This window comes from Salvelinus fontinalis, chromosome 11 (genome assembly GCF_029448725.1).
Source record: "Salvelinus fontinalis isolate EN_2023a chromosome 11, ASM2944872v1, whole genome shotgun sequence".
NCBI lineage: Eukaryota > Metazoa > Chordata > Actinopteri > Salmoniformes > Salmonidae > Salvelinus > Salvelinus fontinalis.
In genome coordinates, this window is record NC_074675.1 from 19,328,967 (window position 1) to 19,350,703 (window position 21,737).

Sequence of the window (21,737 nt, forward strand, 5' to 3'; positions counted from 1 at the left end):
AGTCTATATGAAAGGTACTGTATTAATGGTGTAAAGCGAAAAACCATCCGCAAATAAATTACCCCATCTCCTCCGGGATTACTGCTGTAATTATTTGAACGAGTGTTCTCATTAGAATGTGCAAAGGTGTGGAAGAGCCAAGCTATCAAATGAGACATGAAGAACTCAGGTTTAGACACTGGAAATTACCTCTGGTCCGGGCCACATAATTGATATGAGACACAGATACGTGCAAAAGAGCCAAGTTGAAAAAAATAAATAATAATCACCAGGAAAAAGGAAAACTTACACAAAGAAAGAGTTTGGGGAAGAAAAGGAGGGATGATCCATTGGTCACAGATAAGGTTTAATTAAATTTGTGTAGATAATCTCTCAGAAAACCAGAAGCAGGTAGTTTTAAGAAAGGTATTTTACATTTACAGAGTTGTCTCCAGGGGCAACACATTATACAATACCATTTTAAAATGGTTAGATTTTTTTCTCTTTTCACATGAAAAAATATTGTACATCATTAAAGCAATAAAATAAAAAATTATAGTTAGTATATCCCAAACAATGGTAACAATGATATACAATACAAGCAGATTGTCATCAAAAGTTATTAGATTCAGAACAGCATGCCCCAAGGAACGAACGAGAAATACAACGGCAAAACTTTTGAGTTTTCAAAGAAAACAGGAAATACAGAATACAGCTATTGAGGCACAGTGCATCAAAAGTGAGACATTTCAAAGTTATGGTTGAAAGAGAATAGTAAGAAATGGTGAAAAACAGACATTTCCCCCGCAGAAATCTTTAAAAGAAAGTACGATGATAAAAACCCAGACCCCCCCCCCCCCCCCGCTTAAGCATGTTCTCAGGATGCTTACCCCCTGGCTCTATCCACACGCACACAATCACACACAGGTATACACCCACATACTGTATTCACACGCACTTATATGTAAACACTCTATTCCTACAACAGCCCACTAATCTGCCCCATTAAGACGTAGCCCAGCTAGCACAATGTGCAGAACAGCAGTGAAACACCAGTGACCCTGGGAATAAAACGTAGCCAGAGGGGATGCTCATATATAATGTCTGAGAGCAGAGAGAGATCAAACAGGGATGTTGTCATGTTATGCTAACCACACTTTGAGCTCAGCTAGCCAACTAAAGACGTTGGCTGCCAGACGAGCAGAGGAAGGACGCTCATTCACAAGTGCTTTCGAAAAAAAAAATGTTACCCTTTTTTACGCAGACAACTGCTTGACAACATGAAAGAGTTAATAATAGCTACACGGGGTGTGGGTAACCCCGTGCACTCAAAAGAAGTATAGGCTAAAAACAACCCAATTTAGCATTGGTTAAATAGTGGCCAGAACACATGTTGGGTTATTTTTCACCAAGCCAGTTGGGTTGCATGAATGAGCCAACATGTTGGGTGGTTGGGATTACCCAAACATGGGTTAATGTAACCATCAGTTGGGTGTTTTTGACTCTCATGCTGAGTTGACCTAGAAGCTGGGTCTTATTTAACGTAATCCTTAGAGTATTTTCAGGTGGCATGGTTTATTAGGGGCGTGGCTTTCAGCTAGATCTTATTGGCCACCCGTGAGAGTAAATGTCATTCCTGTTCATCATCTTACATTTACATACTGCAAATTAAAATGTCAATAACATGTTTTTCACACATTCGTCTGTAATATTAAGATTATTTATGACTTATTATAAGGTATACCACCTTATTGTATCCCAACAATGGGACTTACGTAGGTTTTAGGGAACTTATACACTTCTGTAAGCGTCATTGAAGCTACAACATTTTAAATGTTCGACTTTAATATGTGATAACTATGCAACAGAACAGATGAACAGGAATGTCATTTATTCTCATGGGTGACTGAACAGAACTACTGTATCTGAAAGCCACGCCCCTACTAAACTACGCCTCCTGTCTTCTGATCTGACCCGCTGGGTCATAACTTAATAACCCGGCACCAATAACCCTGAAGTGTTTAAAGGAAACAACTCATGAGTTGAATCAACCAAACAACCCAGCATTTTTTAGAGTGTAACATAGCGCAGATATCATTATACAGTAATAAGCATTTATTAGCCTATACAAGAAAGAACTGAACTTAGAATAAAATGTAAACATTGTTTCTGCACTGGCTCTTTTTTTAACAACACACACACATATTTAACAACATCTGAAGTAATCCTTGATTGCTAACATGTTTTTACAATGACAGGTGACGTAGATGTACAGTTCCGACTTCTTGACCAGTTACGGTACATTAGGCCTACATCTCATCGTCATCCATTGGTCCACTAAGAGTTCAAAGTTCATTCCCATGATACATCTCTCCCAGAAAGGGGACCATGGAGTAGCGAGAACATTTCAGACACCGCTGCTTCTGTACAGGGTCGGGAGAGAACACATTTGCCAATCCGCTCCGTTGGCTATTACGTATTTCCAGTATTCTGTACCAGGAATCAAAATCTTGCAGACTTCCCAGCCGGTGACCTTGGAATAAACTTGTCAGGATCACGGCATATGAGCCAGGGATGAGACGGTGAGCTGATTACACATGCAACGAGGGATGGAGGGGGGAAGAAGGAGAAGGGGAAAAAACAGAAGGGAAGAGAGGAAGAGAAGAGATCCCTCTCCCATGGTTAAGAGGCTTACTGAGAGTTGTAATGAGACCCAGGGGACTGGTGTCAACACGTTTGACACTTATACTCACACACAGCCCGTGGCAGAGACCTCCCGCTGCCCTCACACACACACACACACACACTTTGATCTCTCTCACACACACACACACTTTGATCTCTCTCTCTCACACACACACACACACACACACACACACACACACACACACACACACACACACACACACACACACACACACACACACACACACACACACACACACACACACACACACACACACCACCATGCCCAAGGCCTGAGATAGAGAGAGAGAGAGAGAGAGAGAGAGAGAGAGAGAGAGAGAGAGAAAGAGTGGAGAGTGAAACTAGAGGGGCAGAGGAAAAGAGGGATCAAGAGAAAAAGGGATGAAGGGAAAGCAGTGTTTTAATCTGCAGTGCAGGAAGTGTGATATCAGAGTACTGTCAGGGGTATCCATTCTGTGCTGGCAAACAGCTCCACAAAGTCAAACATGGACATTGGGTTACTGTTCTGAAACCCTACTGGTAAGTGTTCAATCACTCCCCAGGGAAGGTCTCAAATGAACGGTGGACCACACTGTCACAATGTCAAAACGTCGCCAATGAGCAACTTCCACTGGTGGCTTAACAGAGTCCTCTATGAGGAAGCAAGAGAGAATGAGAGTTATCCAGTGTCTTCTTCTGAGAGAAAGACTGTGAGTTCAAACAGTGACACAGGAGACACTGTTCCCCCTGTCCTCTTCTCTACCTGACAGCCAGGTCAGATTGTCAGTGCAGTAGAAGTGCAACAGAAGATTTACAGACTAATGCTGACATGTCCATATGAGAGATGAGGCATCTGGGGTCTGTCTTTTGCCTTACTTAAGAGTTTCTAAGAGCTTTTGTTGAAATAAAGGAATGACAGTATATAAAAGAACATCGATGGATTTGCCAAGTGAGGATTGGCAACAGCGCCTGTCTCTTTAGACACACACATCGTCTGTAAGAGACTTGGGCTTGTGTGAGTGTGTTGTGCCACACACACACGCACACACACGCACACACACAGCATCCGTTAGAGCATTGACTATAAACAGTACTCGACCACACCTGCCCACCACCCTCACCTATCTGCCTTCCCACCACTTGGCTCCTGATTGGAGGGGGGCTCAGCAGGGCGGGGCTTCTCTAGTCATGTGGTCCTGGCCGGATTGGGCAGGTCGAAGACGATGGGCGGGTTCATGGGCTGGAAGTTGACGGTGCAGGCCGAGGCGTTGACGAACGTGGTGGTGCCGTCAGTCATCATACCATAACCTGGAGGAGGTAGAGGAGAGAGGAGGGGAGACGACTGTTAGAGAGGGAGAGAAAGACAGACCGACAGTAACACTCATTTGTTCATTGACTTCTTTACACTCTCTCTACATTTCCTTTTATTGACACAAGTCCTCACATCCAACACTGACAGCGGCAACTGCATCTGGTTTGACATGTAGGAAATGATTTACAGGTGAGATATTTTTGGGCCTTTTTCGATCACTCAGAATGAACCGGTCTGATATAAAGAACGTGTGACAAATGACAAAAGCTACAATTCCTTTTCTCTCCCTTCTTCCTTGCTCCCAATCTATCTCAGTCGCACAGATCCACACGCAGGGCTAAATCCGGCCTGTTCCTCCCTGTGTGAATCTGATCTAGTTACTAATCTGGTCCTCTCCGAAGGGGCCATGGTGCTCCGGGGGACCCATGCTGACCTGCTAACCCCAAAAAAAGAATCACTCAGCCTGGAGAGAAGGCCTTCCAGTCCCCCCTGGCCTGGATGAGAAGCTGCAGTACCACTTCCAGGCATAATGTATGCCTTTAATAGAATCAAATACAGCCTCGTGGCAAGAATCCATAAACGAGTCATGATGACGCATTCCAAAGACCTTGTGCTACAAGATCGATAATCTGATTTCAATATATAGGCTTGTGTAGCAGTATGAGAAACCTCATTCATACAGAATGAAAGTGTGTGTGTGTATGTGTGTGTACCTTCGTGGATGTGTCCGAACACGTGTAGCTTGGGCTGTACTCTCCTCTGGACAGTGTTGAGCAGCTCCATACAGCCCACCCGCTGCATCTTCTTAGGAACCCAGTCCAGGAACCCTGCACACAGTGTGGCACGGGTGAGAGTGAGAGTGAGAGAGAGAGACTGATTTAGTGTCACTTCTATAGGAAGCATACCGCTGAGTCTATAGAAACACTATCAGGACTTGTCTTTCTTGTGCCATGCACACATTGGTGGTGGATGGGGTGACACAAGGTGCTTTGAAATCTAGTGAAAAGCTCGAAATAAGTAAATGTAATTCAGCAACAAAAAAACTCAAATCACTTTGGGCTACTTTACAAGTCCGTGGAGACTTTTGTGATGTGAAGAGTAATGGCTCTGTCTCCATTTCTGGACACTCGACTAATTCTGCTGGTTTTAAGGCAGCTGGTGAGTAAACAGCTTTCATACAGATTTGTTCCTCCTGTGTAACTTCCTCCTCAGCGCTAGATAAAAAAAAGGCCATATTCCTCCTCTCCTCCATCTCCGTTCCATCGCGCCCCATAAAAGACGACGGGTTTTGCCGCAGTGCAAACGAACCGCGCCTCTCACTCTTTTTACTCGGTCACTTTACGTCTAGCCCTCGCTTTCTGTTGTATCTTTCTCTTCCTCTTTTCTCTAGACCAACGGTCTCTCTGTAGTTCTCAGTCCATTCTTTCCCTCTGTCTCTCTATCTTTCTTTTCCCCACCTCTCGCGCTCTGTACTCTTCCCCCACCCTTTTCTCCCTCTCTCTCCTTCTCCTCCCCAGCCTCCTCTCTCTTGCTGTCTCTCCTTCTTCCCCACCTCTTTCTCCCTCTCTCTCCCCCTCTCTTTGTCTCTCCCTCTAATAGGCATTAGTGGCCCGCTGTAGCTGCTCTATATGTCGGTGGCTTATGAGGAGAGGGGAGCTGGAGACACTTGGCTAAACTGAACGGAAAATAACTCCCTGTGTTTAGAGGCGAGACGCCACGCAGCAGCCACAGAAATCAATCACACACACTCGTCTGAGCATCTCCCAGCTGCAGCGGGAGATGAGCTGTGAAAGTGTGCGTGTGTTATGCAAATGTAATGCAAGTGTGGGTAGATATTTACACAAGGATGATAACAGGAATAAATGACAGATTATTCAGAAAGTATTACTTATTTGACAGTCTATCAAAGCACTGACTGTGCGTGTGTGAATGTGCGTGTGTATGTAACGTGTGTGCGATGATGTCTCATGATTGTGTCCCCCAGGTGTAATGTCTCCCTCACCCAGTGGGGGGCAGTGTGTGACCAGTATGTCGGTGGAGTCGGGGATCTGGTTCCACTTGTCCAGCAGAGCCTGACCTCTTGGCAGGTTGAACCCCCAGCCATAGTACCATGGCTGCCTGGCTCAGAGAAAGAGAGAGAACGAGAGAGAGATTAATACAGTATATCATATCACTGTCAACACAATCACCCATCAGATCATCATCTCTAATAAGGGAGAGCCCTGCGGGGGGGAGAGCCCTACGAGGGGAGAACCCTGCGGGGGGACAGATTAAGTGTGATAGCTAAAATGGCACTTAATCTCTGAACCTTAATCATCTGCTCTGACAAATCAAATCCCTCCGAACTTGAATCAAACACCACTGCTGCCACGTACAAAGTGCAATAGTATAAATTAGACAGAACCGTAGAGGAGCAGGCAGAAAGCGCTAGGATATAAAACCTCAACATTAAACATTAACATCCGCTTGATTCAACAGTCGGCATTGGAGCCTTCCAGGACGGGAGGGGAAAAGAGAAGAGAGAAAAAGAGGAGAGAGGAAGAGAGGGACTTGTCGGCTGGGTCCGTGTCCCTTCACTTTGATAGCGGACGCCTCTGGTGGGTGAGTGACGGTGGAGAAATTAACATGTCACTAACAATGAGTCCTCAGATCCATCTTCCTCTGTACCGTAAGGCGAGCCACGCGTGTGTAACCACGATGACGCCGCCGTTAGCTCTCATACCGCCGGCTTTTTTTAATTTGCAGAGAGCAGTCACTGGAAAAGCCAACTTTTATCTGCGCCACGCCGTCCGTCGCTTGGCGCTTCAGTGGAACGTCAGATGGAGGCTGTTTTATCATTTCCTGCCTGTTTGTGTATGTATGCAAGCGAGAGTGTGTGTGTGTGTGTGTGGGGGGGGGGGGGGGGGGGGGGGGCACACACACACTTGATTAAAGAGACCTGGTGGTATTATACAGCAGGATACATTTGGTGATGGTCCCAACCCTGGGGTCACTGCCTGAGAGGTTAAGGAGACAGAGTGAGAGATGCATCATGGGAAACAGTGTCCCATTTCAGCTCGAATCTACTCCATTAAAATTCCTTCACTTCGGGACATCAGATCCTAAACACTTTATGAAACATCTGAAGTTCCCAGTGAACGCAATTTCAATAATTTACACAGTGAATTTTAAAACATTTAAATTGGCCTTAGCATATTAATTGGGCCGGTTAAATATTCATGTCCGTCTTAACATGGATGTCTCAATTAAAATGAGATGAGCTGCCAGTCTCATCTGCGTTCCAAATGGCACCATATTCCCTAGTGCACTACTTTTGACCAGAGCTATATTGAGAATAGAGTGGCATTTGAGACGCACCCCATCCATCCCCTCTTCATATCTGAATGGAGAGATGAAGAGGAAAAACACTTTTCTCTGGTAATCGCTATTGGACTGTAATTTCCCTAACAGAGGGTTCAATAAAAAGAGAGAGAGAGAGAGTAAGAGAGAGAGATAGAGAAGGGGGGTAGAAAGGGAAAAGGGGAGATGAGAAAGAATTAAGGGGCTATTGAGAGAGACATGGAGATGAAATGAGATAGAGATGAAGGGAATGAGAGAGAAAAGAGTGAGTTTGTACATTATGTGAACACTTGCATTTCTTCTTTCTGTTCCCACTTCCAGCTCATCTCAAGTTAAAAGTCTGGGATTTTCTACCACTAGGGCCAAAATCACATGCTATACAGTATCTAGCATGCTAGCAGATACCTATAGACTTCCAGGCGTTGCGCTAACGCTAGTTAGCATTGGATCGTGATACTACCACCAACTTCCTTCATACTGGACGCAGAGACATAAAAATGGTATCCACGAGTTCATCTGACTCTGAAAGTGCATCCGACTGTATTATTTTATTAGGACATGGACCATATGAAATGTCACATGTCAGCAGTGTAACATGTCACATCCTTATCCCAGTAGCAAAAGGAAGATACACTGATTTAACTGTGAGAGTGTAACTTCACTCCAGGAAAAACCCTGATTCTTCTGATTGCAGTCTAAACACGAAAACTAAAAGAATATAATACTATGGATAACATCTCCACTATATGAAAAGGATTTGACCAGGGAAGGGATTAGAAATAAACTAGCGTTTTTTGGTGCAGTTAGGGAGGAGAATTGGGGACGTGCTCAGCATATTAAAGACAGGTTTGTTATTTGTTACGGATATGAAAAAGAAGGAAACAGATGTTTGAGTTAGAGCGCTGGATCCCTAGGCGTCGTCTAGGGGCAAAGCAAAGCACGCTGGGAAAAAAACAACGGCGTAGAAATCACTTTCATTTGATGTGATTCTTTTCCCCCTTTTCTAAAGCAAGAGAGAGAGCAAGAGAGAGAGACTGACAGAGAGAGAAAGAGAGAGAGAGAGAGAGAGAGAGGTTGAGTCAGGTTTACCCAAAACACCACTTTACTTAACAGGGTAATATTATAGAAGGTTTGAAAACAAATAAGAGATCAGTCTCGCTCTCGGTAATGTGTGCGTGTAACTATTTCAGTGTGTGTGTGTGTGTGTATGTTTCTCCATTCAGAAGCTTAATGATATCATTGGAGAAAGCCCATGAATGATTAACGAATCAGACAATGCTGAGGGGCGCGAGGCGTTAACCACACACACACACTTTGGTTAACTTCACAGTCGTTAGGAAGAAAAACAGCACGCCAGAAGATAGGAATTTTAAATCTAAATCAATTCCAGACTTATCCTGAGGTCTAGAGAGGAACAGGCTTGGTGAGAAATAGAGAAAGAGAGACAAGAGACAAAAGAGAGAAAGAGGGAGATATTCTTTAGTGATGTTGTGAGACAGGGGAAAAGAGAGGTAGAGAAAGGGAGGTGAAGAAAAACGGAGAGAGAACACAGAAAAGAGTGGTATCTATACAGTATAGAACAAGTCTGGGTTCTCTCTACATATCTTTTGACAGACAGTATGAAGAGAAGCAGAATAGGAAGACGGAATAGATGAGAGAGGCGCAACCAGAGAGACAGCTAACGAGTGTGTGTATGCTATAGGTGTGTGTGTGTGTGTGTGTGTGTGTTCATTTCAAGTTTGCTATTTCTCAGAGAAGCAGAGTGGATGCAGTCACACCCCACCATCATCACCTCAGCTCGAGTTAATTAAGAGCTACTGTCGACTTAACGACCCTAATAACAGCCTGGAAGGAAGGAGAGGAAAACACACGCGCGCACACACACACACACACACACACACACACACACACACACACACACACACACACACACACACACTCTCTTTCTCTCTGCTTGTGTGCTCTTATTAGACTGTGTGTATGTGCGTGTACTGTACGTGTGTGCATGTGTACGCATGTGTGTATGAGTGTGTGCACACATTTGGGTAATACTAAAGGGGGTTGCTGTCACTCGTCACTCCTACGAGCTGAGTTTTTCATATTAAACCCCCCTGCCTCCCCGCACCACTTGACGTGTGTCTCCGTACCCCCCCCACCGCTAACCTCGTTAAGAGCCTGTTTCAATTAAAAGTGTTCCAGGGTGGGAGAGGTCCGTTGGGACTCCACTGCTCAGATAGAGGTCAACAGAGCTGCTTAGAGATGCTTTTAGCAGCCTTCCTGTTCTCATTTACTCATTCACTAGCCTGGAGGCTAGGTGGGCTAGTTCAAACACAGGCTACTGACTGTTAACACTACTTACTATTACAGGGTAATTACACACAAACAATACATTCTACTCTGAGGGAACTTCTCTCTGTCAGTATTAGATACTATTAAATACTACGAGGTACTCTATGTCCTCTGACTGTCTGATATCTCCCATTGTCCTCTTTGTTAAAGTCTACTCCATGAGCCAATGAGGAGCCATTTTAAAATGAGTCAGTTTAAGAAGTAGCATCAACACTGCTTCTGTCCCATTCTCTCTATCACACACAATAGGATTCACATTTTTGAATAGGACAGTTATAAGTTAATTTACAGACACATAACCCACGCTGGTACATGGGAGAAGCAGGAGAGAGTTTGACTCCAAGAAGACGCTATTTCATGTTACAGAGAAATACGTTTCTTTCTCTTTTCCATTATTAATCCCAACTCTAAACCTTTCTCAGCACACACTATTCTCCCTCCCACACACAATGGTTCATGTACAGACTTTGATGTTTAATCACGACTACCACACACACAAGCCAGTCCACCCGGCAAGATTGATCCTCGCAGCAGGACTACTGAGACGCAGGGAGAGAAAAGGGGAAGGAGAGGGATCGGGAAAGGGACGGACACCGACACTGATGCAGAGAGAGAGAGGGGGAGATTGCAAGAGAGGGAAAGAAAGGGAGTGGGATAGAGGGAAAATGAGAGATGGGGAATGAGAGAGAGAGAAGGCTGAAAGGCAGAGTACTGTATATCTGACTCTGACAGTCAGGAGGATAAGAAATGTGACAGGGCCCAGCCTGCAGTAACCGAAAGCTCGCTGGTTCGAATCAGCCGTTCTGGCCTTGAGCAAGGCAGTTAACACCCAACAACTGCTCCCCGGGCACCGATGATGTCGATTAAGGCAGACTCCCGCACCTCTCTGATTCAGAGGGGTTGGGTTAAATCTGGAAGGCACATTTCGGTTGAATGCATTCAGTTGTGCAACTGACTAGGTATCCCCCTTTCCCTGTGTGAGCTACAGAACAGTCCTTACTTCAACACCCCCGTACCCTCCCGTTCTTCCCGTCACCATCTTTCTTCATTTCCCCATGTCCTTACTTAATCTGTCATTCTCCATCTTCATTGTATCTATCCGTGTACCATAACTCAACCCATCTATTCCTCCTTCTATATTTCTGTCTTCTAGTGAGCACCCACTCTCTCCCTCCCTCTCTTCCTGTCTAATCTCACCTCTCCACCTCTTTACCTCTACCTGCCCCCATCCCCACTTCCCCTCTCTCTGTGGAGAGGCAGATTGGGGACATATTGGCCCTCAGCATGACTTATGTAACACCCAGCAGGGTCAGGGGGAACCAGGCTGACACGCTGACACACACACACACACACACGCACGCTAAAAAATAAATATGAACACACACAAGACACCGAAAGAGGGAAACTTTATCAGTAAATGTTGACCCATGGGAAATCAAGCAATGCTGTTTTGTAGTCTGTCTCTCCTCCCATCTTTCCCTCTCTCAACGCCTGTGTGTGTGTTTCTGTAATGGCTTAATTGCAGGCGAGCGGTGAGCGCAGTGGGGGGTCTAAGCACTGGGTGGGTGGAGGATTAGGTGATGGACTACCACCGAGCTCTCATCCACTAAACACAGTACAGTCACTGAGCTACACCAGTCAATGTCTGGCCCCGGGGCTGACACACACACACGCACTGAAACACAAACATACACCTGCACAACTCCCTCTGAGCTGATATACACAGTTTGTTATACACAGACACACCCCTGTACAGCAGTAGTCTCAGATTGTCCAACCATCCTGGTGAAACTGGAGCAGACCAAGGTGGCGTCGCAGAACCCATCTGTGACAGAGCGCAGGGAGATCCGCCCCCACACACACACACACACACACACACACACACACACACACACACACACACACACACACACACACACACACACACACACACACACACCAAGCCTCATCAACAAAACAGTGATGGGTACAGAGACACTTGTCTTGTGTGAAGTCTGAAAGGCCTGGTGCTCTGGACCAGTAGCAGTCAGCCTCACAGCTGTGCTCATTCACAGCTTCACACTCATCAGCAGCAGCAGCAGCAGCAGCACACAACCCAAGAACCCCCACCACCTTCAATGTCAGGTTTAAAGCCAGACGTGTTCTTATAGGGTTTTCTCAGAGGAGAGCATTTCTTCTGTCAATAAAACCTCATCTTTATTAAACTAGCAGCACACAACAATATTATACAGCTGTGAAGCTGCCTGTACATTTCCTCTCGAAAATCTACATTTCTTTGTCAAATCAAGCTGGTTTCATCCATTCCCACAGCGAGCCCCATCAATGAAGCACAGCTGCTGTCTAAACCAACCACTAACCCCCCCCCCTCCCCCCATAAATCCCAGAGCTCCTCTCTCTCTCTCTCTCCCTCTCTCTCCTCCTCCACTGTGTCATTAATTCTGCTTGTTTGGTGAAATGCTGAAACATTGTTCCCACCGCCCCGTGTCGATCACACACTCACATGCACACACACTCGCATGCACAAACACTCTTTCACACACTCGCATGCACAAACACTCTCTCACACACTCACACTCACACACACCTGGCAGGTCTCAGTCTCCCTATAGACTGATGTTTCCCACATTTAATAAAACGCAGGCAGACTTCCTCTAAAGGGGAACAATGAGGGGTGGAGGGAATTAGGAGAGGAAAAAATAGGGGGAAGAGAAATATATTATACACTGTAGGGAGAACGAGAGACGGATAGACAAAGACAAAAAAGAGAAGGACGAATTAGAAATGGGAAAAAAAGAGTGATACAGACGTACCACCAGATAGATAACGAAAGAGAAATGAGAGACAGACAGACACAGAGAGAGAGAGAGGGCAACAGAGGGACTGATGCGTAGGGTTAGTGACAGATGAATAGATGTGTCTCTTGTTCCTGCTCTCCTCTCTTCCTCTCCCTCTCTCTCCTCCCTGCTGCTCTTCCTCTGTAATCAAGTTGGATGTCAGAAAAGACAAACGCATCCCTGTCCGTCCTCGCTTTCCTCTCCTCCGTGCCCCCCCCCCTTTTTTTTTTTTAGAAACAGAAAAGTACAGATCAGCAGAAACTAGCCCAGTCAGAATCTCAGAGGAAACCGTGTTTGATCAGGGACTGAGCCTCTCACACACGTCTCTCCTATACCTGTGCTATAGTTTACACAGCTTACGCTTCACAATTGTACATCTGCCCACGCGTCAAATCTACATCAGTGACATGCATTAAAGTGGGACTTAGGAAAGACTACTGGTAGTTAAACAGACACAGGACTTTGAAGGAACTTCGGGCTACACGACAGAATATGACATCTGGGTCGTTCACTATCGTATTATCACTAATATTTCTGGTGTTTTACATCGCACCATAAAGCAGCAAGGGAAGCTCTGAAACTAAATCAGGCTAACAGCATTTCTTACCGTATTAACCCGAGAGAACGAGGAGGAAGGAGCGCTTCTATTGACAATGTTTCAGCAATTTACTTCCCTTTTTCAAAATGTATTTTTACCCTGAATTTATAAGTTAGAACACAGTTGCCGATACAATCTCAAGCAATATGCAGTAAACACAATTACGTCACCTTGTCCTCACAAGGTTCCAATATTAAGACGCGTAGTCACACTATGACACATCTGTCATGGATCCCTATGAAATGCACTGTCAGGAATAGTTACCCTGCAATGGTCATGAAATGCTCTGTGAGTTTCTTCAGATTCTGTAGCCAACTACCCCGAACAAAGACCCCCCTCCTCTCTCCCTCTCCTCCCCCTATCCCTGGATGGGTAGTGTGAGGTACTGAGAGATGACAAATCTGCTGGGTCCTGACAGACGACTTCATGCCCAGCGATAATGAGCTCCCGTCGGATGCTGATCTCACACGATGCACAGAGACACGTTACACTAACGTTGCACTAACGTTGCCGCCAGGGTGGGGGGGGGGATTTCATGTGGACTTCCACATGCCGCCACCTACGTCTTCTCGCAAAGTGGATACACTTGACAGAAAGTGTGAAAGAGAGAAAGGAAGGAGAGAATGAGAGAAGAAGAGAAACATGGGGGAAAAGAGAGGCCGACGGACAAACAGACCTCTAGAGACAGGAAGTTTGGCAGACAAAGAAAGACTAAGGGGATGAGGAAGTGAGTCTTTCTGTGGATGTACATGTGTACATTCAATGTGTGTGTTCAATGTGTGTGTTTGTCAGCAGCATGTGTGTGTGGAGAGGTAGGGGTGTAGGCAGTGCCTGCTTCCAACATCCTGTAAGCCTCCCTTGTTGCAGCAGGTGGAGGAAAGCTGCAGCAGCCCAGTGTGTGTGTGTGTGTGTGTGTGTGTGTGTGTGTGCGTGCGTGCGTGCGTGTGATGAGAGCAGGTGGGTGAGAGCTGTGTCATATGGAGGTGCCTGGAGCGGCAATGGAGAGGAGGGGTCCAAATCCTGCAGGCAGGAGGACGAGGGCAGAGGAGGGCCAAGAAAGAAAGAGGGGAGGGGGCATAGCGAGGAACAGAATACACCCAAATATGCCAGCAAGGTTCCCCTTAAAGATTTGTCTGTGCGTTGACCCGCCTAATGCTTAAAGTAGGGATCTTGTTTCAAGCCAGCGCTCATGATGTTAAAGCCATGAGTTGACCTCCCATTTGGTTAACACTGATCTGGGTCAACATGGTCATAAGGTCCAATGCACACTAACCATTTTGAAGTAAGCTGCAGGTTGAGTAGAAGATCGGACATCTCTAGCCTCTTGTACTTGACACTAGCCCTCCTACACATTCTCCTGTGTCCATACCTGCCCATACACCCATCATCCACAGTCTAGTCTGACTCCATTCCAAACACACCTCTGTAGAGTGTCACAGGCAGACAACAGGTCTTTGCCGTATTTTGATTCCCATGGTTGAGCCTAGACTGCCGCCTGCCTGCTTGTCTCATTTCCACATTTCCCTAATAACAGCCGTGGCGCTAGGCGCTAACCCTGTTAGCGTCGAACATAATGAATTCCCATTTAAATAGCATTTAGAAGCGCTAGGGAAGCACATTTGTCCCTTCCTGTTCTAAATAATGACCAATTACCATGGAGGAATAGGTGGCTTCACAGAGGAGGAGACAGTTGAGACGGCAGTGGGGGAGACGGGGGAAAGAGTGGAGAGATGGGGGAGGGGGTTTCCTTTTTAATTGGTGGCAGATCTCAATGTGACGCGTATCTTTTTCTTCTTATGATTCTGCAGAGGGGGGGGGGATAGGGAGGGAGCGGGGAGAAGAGATAGGGAAAGAGGGGAAGAAAAAAAGGGGGATGAGGGAAAAAGTGAGGGAAGGAGGGAAAGAGCGAGAGAGAAAGGGGGCGAGAGCGAGTGACAGAGAGCGAAAGACAGAGAGGGACTAGCATGTGTCTAAGCTGTGTTTGTCTTGGAGGAATAATGTGCGTTAGCTACATCCACTACAGTCTAATTCTGTCCAGAAAAGCTGTTGGACTTCTCCCCCCCCCCCCCTCCTTCAGAGTGATAGTTGCCTTGGCAACCGTGGCAAATCTTGCCTTTCTCAAACAGATGTCCCATTTAGTTGGAAATTAGAATGTGTAAAAACCCACGAGACACAAATTATTTCAAAGTTCTCCGGTGGACAGAGGGAGAGAGAAGAACAGGAAAGAAAGGAAAAGAAAAAGGAGGGCCTTCTCCTGTTGCTCCCTCCCTCCCTCCTTCCCATCCACCAGTCTCCTGTGCATAAGGAAACACACTGATTTGCCAAAGATTGGTTGGTGGGATGGTGCAGGTTGGGGTGAAAATATGGCAGATGGGGGTGAAGAGGGACCCCTGTTCTGAACCAGTTCTGGGCATCATGGCAGCACGCGTGCCAGCACAGCAGAAGGGTCTGATATGGAGGACAGAGACACCCTAAGGGGGAAGAAATAACCCCACACACTCACAGCATCATACAACCCCACTCACACCCCTGATCCCTTTTGGACGAGCATTCCTGGTCCTCTAGACTGGTTCTGACTATGTGGTCTAATTGTGGTCAACAAGGACACTGACCAGTGACTGCTCACTGCCTGACCCGACTGAGACCGCAAGGGAGAAACTATACGCTGAGAACAACACTATATCTGTGTCTGTGTGTGTGTGTGTGTGTGTGTGTGTGTGTGTGTGTGTGTGTGTGTGTGTGTGTGTGTGTGTGTGTGTGTGTGTGAGAAGAGGGGGAACATACGGACAGAATCGCTTTAATTCAAATTTAATATGAAGCCAACATGCCTTGGAGAGGGGAAGCATTTGTGTGTAACCAAAGAGAATGGCCTACAGCATCACACACACACACACACACACACACACACACACACACACACACACACACACACACACACACACACACACACACACACACACACACACACACACACACACACACACACACACACACACACACACACACACACACACACACACACACGCCTTCCTCTTGAGGCCATTTAACAGGTAATTTAAAGAGAAATCCCTACAGGAAAAAGACACACTAAACGCCTTCTCCTCCTCTCCTCCCTCGTTCATTCTCTCTCTCCCTCCCTTCTTAACGCCTCACCATAAGTGTGTTTACTCACCTGCAGGGACAGAGACTGACAGCACTTAGAGAAAGAGAACGAGAATGGAGGAAAGAGATTAAAGAACAAAGAGAATCTACGGAGGGGGGAAAGTGACAAGTGCTGAAGAAGGCAGTTTTTCTCTCCCTTTTTCCCTCCAAACAGTTAAGTGGCCGTTTATTACTACTCAGTGTTCATCACAGAGTACCTCACTGTCCCAATTGGGGAATACACCTCAACCCCTGGAAACAGGCAATGTGGACGAACAAGAGAGAAAGAAGAAAAGAGGAGGGGAGAGAGAAGGAGGGGTAGAGCACAGGCCTCCAGGGTTTTTGGGACAGTCTCTGAGCACATCAGATGTTCATTTAGCAAGGCCTCTGGTGAGCGGTCCTAGAAAATTAACACCCACCACGAGACACTACTGTAGCTAGCTGGTTCCCACAGGGCAGGACGACAAGTCTCCCTCCCTCCCTCCCTCCCTCTCTCGTTATATCCTGTAAGAGCTGTTCAGCAGTAACAGCTAGAACTCATAGACTATCTCCAAAGAGGTCAAATTACCTTCATCATTTCTACATGATCATTAGAGTCCTTCTATTAACAACCCTGAGTATTCTGTCCCTCTCTCCCTCTTTCTAGCTCCGCCACTCTCCACCCCTCCTCTCAGTCTACATCACAACACCTGTTCATTAAAAACAGAGCGCAAAGAGATCTCTCCTTCTTTCCATCCCTCCTTCATCAGAGAAGTTTTCAAAACAGGGGGAGAAGGTATTCTGTCCCTCACCATGAATCAAAAGAGAGGAGAGGGGGAGGAAGAGGAGAAGACTCTCTTCATCTCTTTAGTTTTTCTGATGAGCTTTCTTAATTGGGCCACTATAGAAAGAAGTGAAATCCTAAATAATTAAAAAATCTAATTAAGGAGTCTTTTGCATCTCCATGCTTAATTATTCTGTTCGGAGAGCAGTGGGGAGCGATACATTTCTCCAGTTAAAAAAAAAAAAAAAAAAGTCTCTCCTCATCCCACCACTCCCACATCAAGAAACAGCTCCTGATTTCTCTCCTCTGTCCTTCCCCTCTCTCTCTCCCGTCGCTCTTCAGATGTGTGTGTGTGTGTGTCTGTGTGTGCCATCCTCAGACACTGTCATTATGAACACTGAGAGTTAACCCAAGAGTTCATTCCACAGAGAGGGCCGCTGTAAGGCCTCTGTTACTCTCTCCATCCCCCTCTTCTCCATCTCTCCCCCTTTCTCGCGCTCCTTTCGCCATTCCTGCCTCTCAATCTCTACATCTCTCTTTCTTTACCCCATTCTCTTACCTTCTTTCTACACCCTCCCCCTTTTACTATCTCCTCTCTGTAATAACAATCCTATCTCCCTACTCTATCTCTCGCATTGGTGTTCCAACCTCCCTGCTGAGTCCAAAAGAAGCACAAAGCTCAATGAAATGACTCAAGAGAAAACCGGTGAAGAGAGTGAAATACTGTGAGGATCTACATGGAACTAATGCTGTAGAAAGAACATGTTTAAAATGACATGTTTAACTACAAGGCCGGTCATTCATTGTTCAGTCCATGAGCAAGGTGAGGGCGACACAGTTGTGTTGAATTGAATCATCGGTGTGGAGATTACCACTGAATCACAATTCACAATTCAATTCATCGTTTAAGGGACTGGTTTACGATGAATTTCATCAGGCCCACGCAGTCTCTGCTAATCATTTAAATAGGCTACATCATTTATAGTTCACTTCTTGGATATACCAGCAGGGCACGCACACACACGCACACACACGCACACACACGCACACACACGCACACACACACACACACCACAGTGTTGTGATCTCCTTAATTAGCCATGTGATTAGCTACATTGGAAGTCTGCAGCGAAGCGAGGAGCTCTCTCTCCCCCGTGTAAAGCAAAACATGTGTTCCCGAGACCTCATACATTCTGACACACACACGCACACAGCTGTAGACTACACTAATGCTGCCACCTCTGCCCTCTCAGACACTCAAAAAAAGAAAGGAATAAAATCCAAAACACAGTTGAGCGGGTCTACATTAAAACTCCCCTCACTCGTTCCACTTTCTCCTCCTTCTCCCTCGTTCCGCTGTGTTTCTGTGCTTGTGTTGTGTGTAGCGGCTCCTCTGCATCGTTTGGGCTTTGAAAAGACGACCACTGTGGCTAATTCCCATGCCTCCCACGCTACTGTTAGACTATGGTTCGGGGCTCTTCTGTTCTACCTCCATCACACACACACACACACACACACACACACACACACACACACACACACACACACACACACACACACACACACACACACACACACACACACACACACACACACACACACACACACACACACACACACACACACACACACCTTCCATTCTGCCTCCATGTCCCTTTAGCTCCGAGACGCGGGGTGGCTTTGCGATACGCCCATGACAAATGACTTGTAAACTTGCATTAGTCTGAACAGGAACAGAAGCACACACACACACACACACACACACACACACACACACACACACACACACACACACACACACACACACACACACACACACACACACACACACACACACACACACACACACAAACTGCTCCCCCATGCTGTCCTTTTGATTCCGCATTTCAGAGAATGACAAATTGTTAGGATTTGGGTAGGATGCAGCATGCTATGTTCGGATCTAATTTTGGCTGGAGACTGGGGGGGTAGGGATAGGGATTGTGGAGCTGTGTGTGTGTGTGTGTGTGTGTGTGTGTGTGTGTGTGTGTGTGTGTGTGTGTGTGTGTGTGTGTGTGTGTGTGTGTGTGTGTGTGTGTGACAGAGACATGGGACGGACAAGAAAGCACCATGCTGCGAACCACATGCAATCAGACCCCCATGAGGAGAGAGGGATGGAGCGATAGAAGAAAGAACAAGTGATTGAAGGATGACAGAACAGAAGTAAAGATGGATGGAGGGATGGGGAGAAAGAGAGATATGGGCTTGGAGCAGGGCTTTGTGGAATAGTGTTTGCTGAGGGGATTGAGGGAGAAGAATGGAGGATATGAGACAGGGAAAGATAAGGGGAAGAAGAGAGATGGAGGGAGGGTGAGATGGGAGCAGAGGGGAGAACGACTGGAGCAGAGAAGAGAACAACTGGATCAGAGGAGAGAACGACTGGAGCAGAGGAGAGAACGACTGGATCAGAGGAGAGAACGACTGGAGCAGAGAAGAGAACGACTGGAGCAGAGGGGAGACCGACTTGAGCAGAGGGGAGAACGACTTGAGCAGAGGGGAGAACGACTGGAGCAGAGGAGAGAACGACTAGAGCAGAGAAGAGAACGACTGGAGCAGAGGGGAGAACGACTGGAGCAGAGGGGAGAACGACTGTAGCAGAGAAGAGAACGACTGGAGCAGAGGGGAGAACGACTGGAGCAGAGGGGAGAACGACTGGAGCAGAGAAGAGAACGACTGGAGCAGAGGGGAGAACGACTGGAGCAGAGGGGAGAACGACTGGAGCAGAGAAGAGAACGACTGGAGCAGAGGGGAGAACGACTGGAGCAGAGGGGAGAACGACTGGAGCAGAGGGGAGAACGACTGGAGCAGAGAAGAGAACGACTGGAGCAGAGAAGAGAACGACTGGAGCAGAGGGGAGAACGACTGGAGCAGAGGGGAGAACGACTGGAGCAGAGGGGAGAACGACTGGAGCAGAGGAGAGAATGACTGGAGCAGAGAAGAGAACGACTGGAGCAGAGAAGAGAACGACTGGAGCAGAGGGGAGAACGACTGGAGCAGAGGGGAGAACGACTGGAGCAGAGGGGAGAACGACTGGAGCAGAGAAGAGAACGACTGGAGCAGAGGGGAGAACGACTGGAGCAGAGGGGAGAACGACTGGAGCAGAGGGGAGAACGACTGGAGCAGAGAAGAGAACGACTGGAGCAGAGGGGAGAACGACTGGAGCAGAGAAGAGAACGACTGGAGCAGAGGGGAGAACGACTGGAGCAGAGAGGAGAACGACTGGAGCAGAGGGGAGAACGACTGGAGCAGAGAAGAGAACGACTGGAGCAGAGGGGAGAACGACTGGAGCAGAGGGGAGAACGACTGTGCGGTTACAGTTAATTCAGGGCAGATGACTTATCAGGGCAGGAGACACAGACAGGCAGAGAGGCTTCTTTCCTCCCACCACCCCGAGGCTACAGTACAGGCCGGTCACGGGCCATAAAGTAGTCCCAGTCTGGCATCGCCATGGAGACGGGACTGGAGCGGGTAAAGCAGGCGCTGTCCCACTGCTCCTGACAGAGATTAGAGAGAGAAAGAGACATCCTCGTCCCCCCGCGTTCCCCCGTGCTCCCACTGCCGAGCCAGCGACATGTGGAGCGCACAGACAGACAGGTGGATTGAGGGAGAGAGGGAGGGATGAGGAGAGGTAGAGCAATAGAGGGAGCAGACAGTGTGGAGAGGGGAACACACGGCGCCTCCAGCTGGAGTCCCTCTGTGCTGGAGGAACAGAGCCTCGGGCTGCTGCAACACACACACACACACACACACACACACACACACACACACATTATTTAATCTGCCTTCTGTAGCAAGCCTACTGCACCAGCCAAGCCCGGCCGGTGTTACTGAATTGAAGCTGTGTGCACCATTTTTCCTCTCACATCCTCTGTCTTCAGGTCGCTCCCTCTCTCTCCCCATCCCTTCTTCCTCTCTCTCCCCCTTCTCGCTCTCTCAACACACCTGAGGCATCTCTCCATAGCGGCTATTCCTCTAACTCAAGGGACCCCACTATCTCAGCAAACCAATTACCTAGCACAGGGTGCCCCACACCCATCCCAGTGCCTACACACTACCTCTGGGGCCCCATCACCAAAAACACATACTGCATTATGGAGCATTGGTAAACCAGCACCACACACACACACACACACACACACACACACACACACACACACACACACACACACACACACACACACACACACACACACACACACACACACACAGGTGCTGACCAGGGAGAGAGAACAGGAGAGGAGAGAGGGAGGGAGTGAGAAAGAGAGGAAGGAACCATAGCTAGAGAGATAGCCAATGAAAAAAAGAGCATGGGAGGAAGTGTGTGGAGGGGAGGGTGAGTGAATGACTGACAGGAAAGTAAGTGGAGAGGAAGGACAAAGTGGTTGTGAGAGAAGATTGATAGGTAGAAATAGATCAAGTAGTAGGAGTGTTGTCAACTATCAGGTATACTGCAGTTACAGAGTCACCCACCAGGGGGAGCCGTAGATGCGGAAGCCTCGTACGGTGACCTCTGAGTCCTGAAGGTAGATACAGTTGGTGAGCAGGGACTGGACGTTCTCGTAGTTCTCTGGTTTCAGCTTGGAGGCCGACGGGAAGTAGTAGAAGTCCTGCTTGATCAGGTCAGCCATGAACTCCTGGTCAAAGGTCAACTCATGGTTCCCCGCAATCACTATCTTTATGTCATAGGGCAAGGTGCCT

At 47.3% G+C, this 21,737-nt stretch overlaps 1 protein-coding gene across 2 annotated transcripts in view; it reads right to left on the reverse strand.

The window, feature by feature from the left end:
- Positions 1–329: 329 nt before the first annotated feature.
- The window catches only part of LOC129865242 (metallophosphoesterase domain-containing protein 1-like), a 43,922-nt gene continuing 22,514 nt past the window's right edge, over positions 330–21,737 (reverse strand). For both annotated transcript variants that reach the window (XM_055937866.1, XM_055937865.1), the window contains exons 4-7: positions 21,510–21,735; positions 5,979–6,094; positions 4,690–4,803; positions 330–3,972 (exon numbers count right to left, since the gene is read on the reverse strand). In XM_055937866.1, coding sequence (XP_055793841.1) covers positions 3,851–3,972; positions 4,690–4,803; positions 5,979–6,094; positions 21,510–21,735 — 578 coding nt within the window. In that variant the 3' untranslated portion in view covers positions 330–3,850. The remainder of the gene's footprint in view (positions 3,973–4,689; positions 4,804–5,978; positions 6,095–21,509; positions 21,736–21,737) is intronic.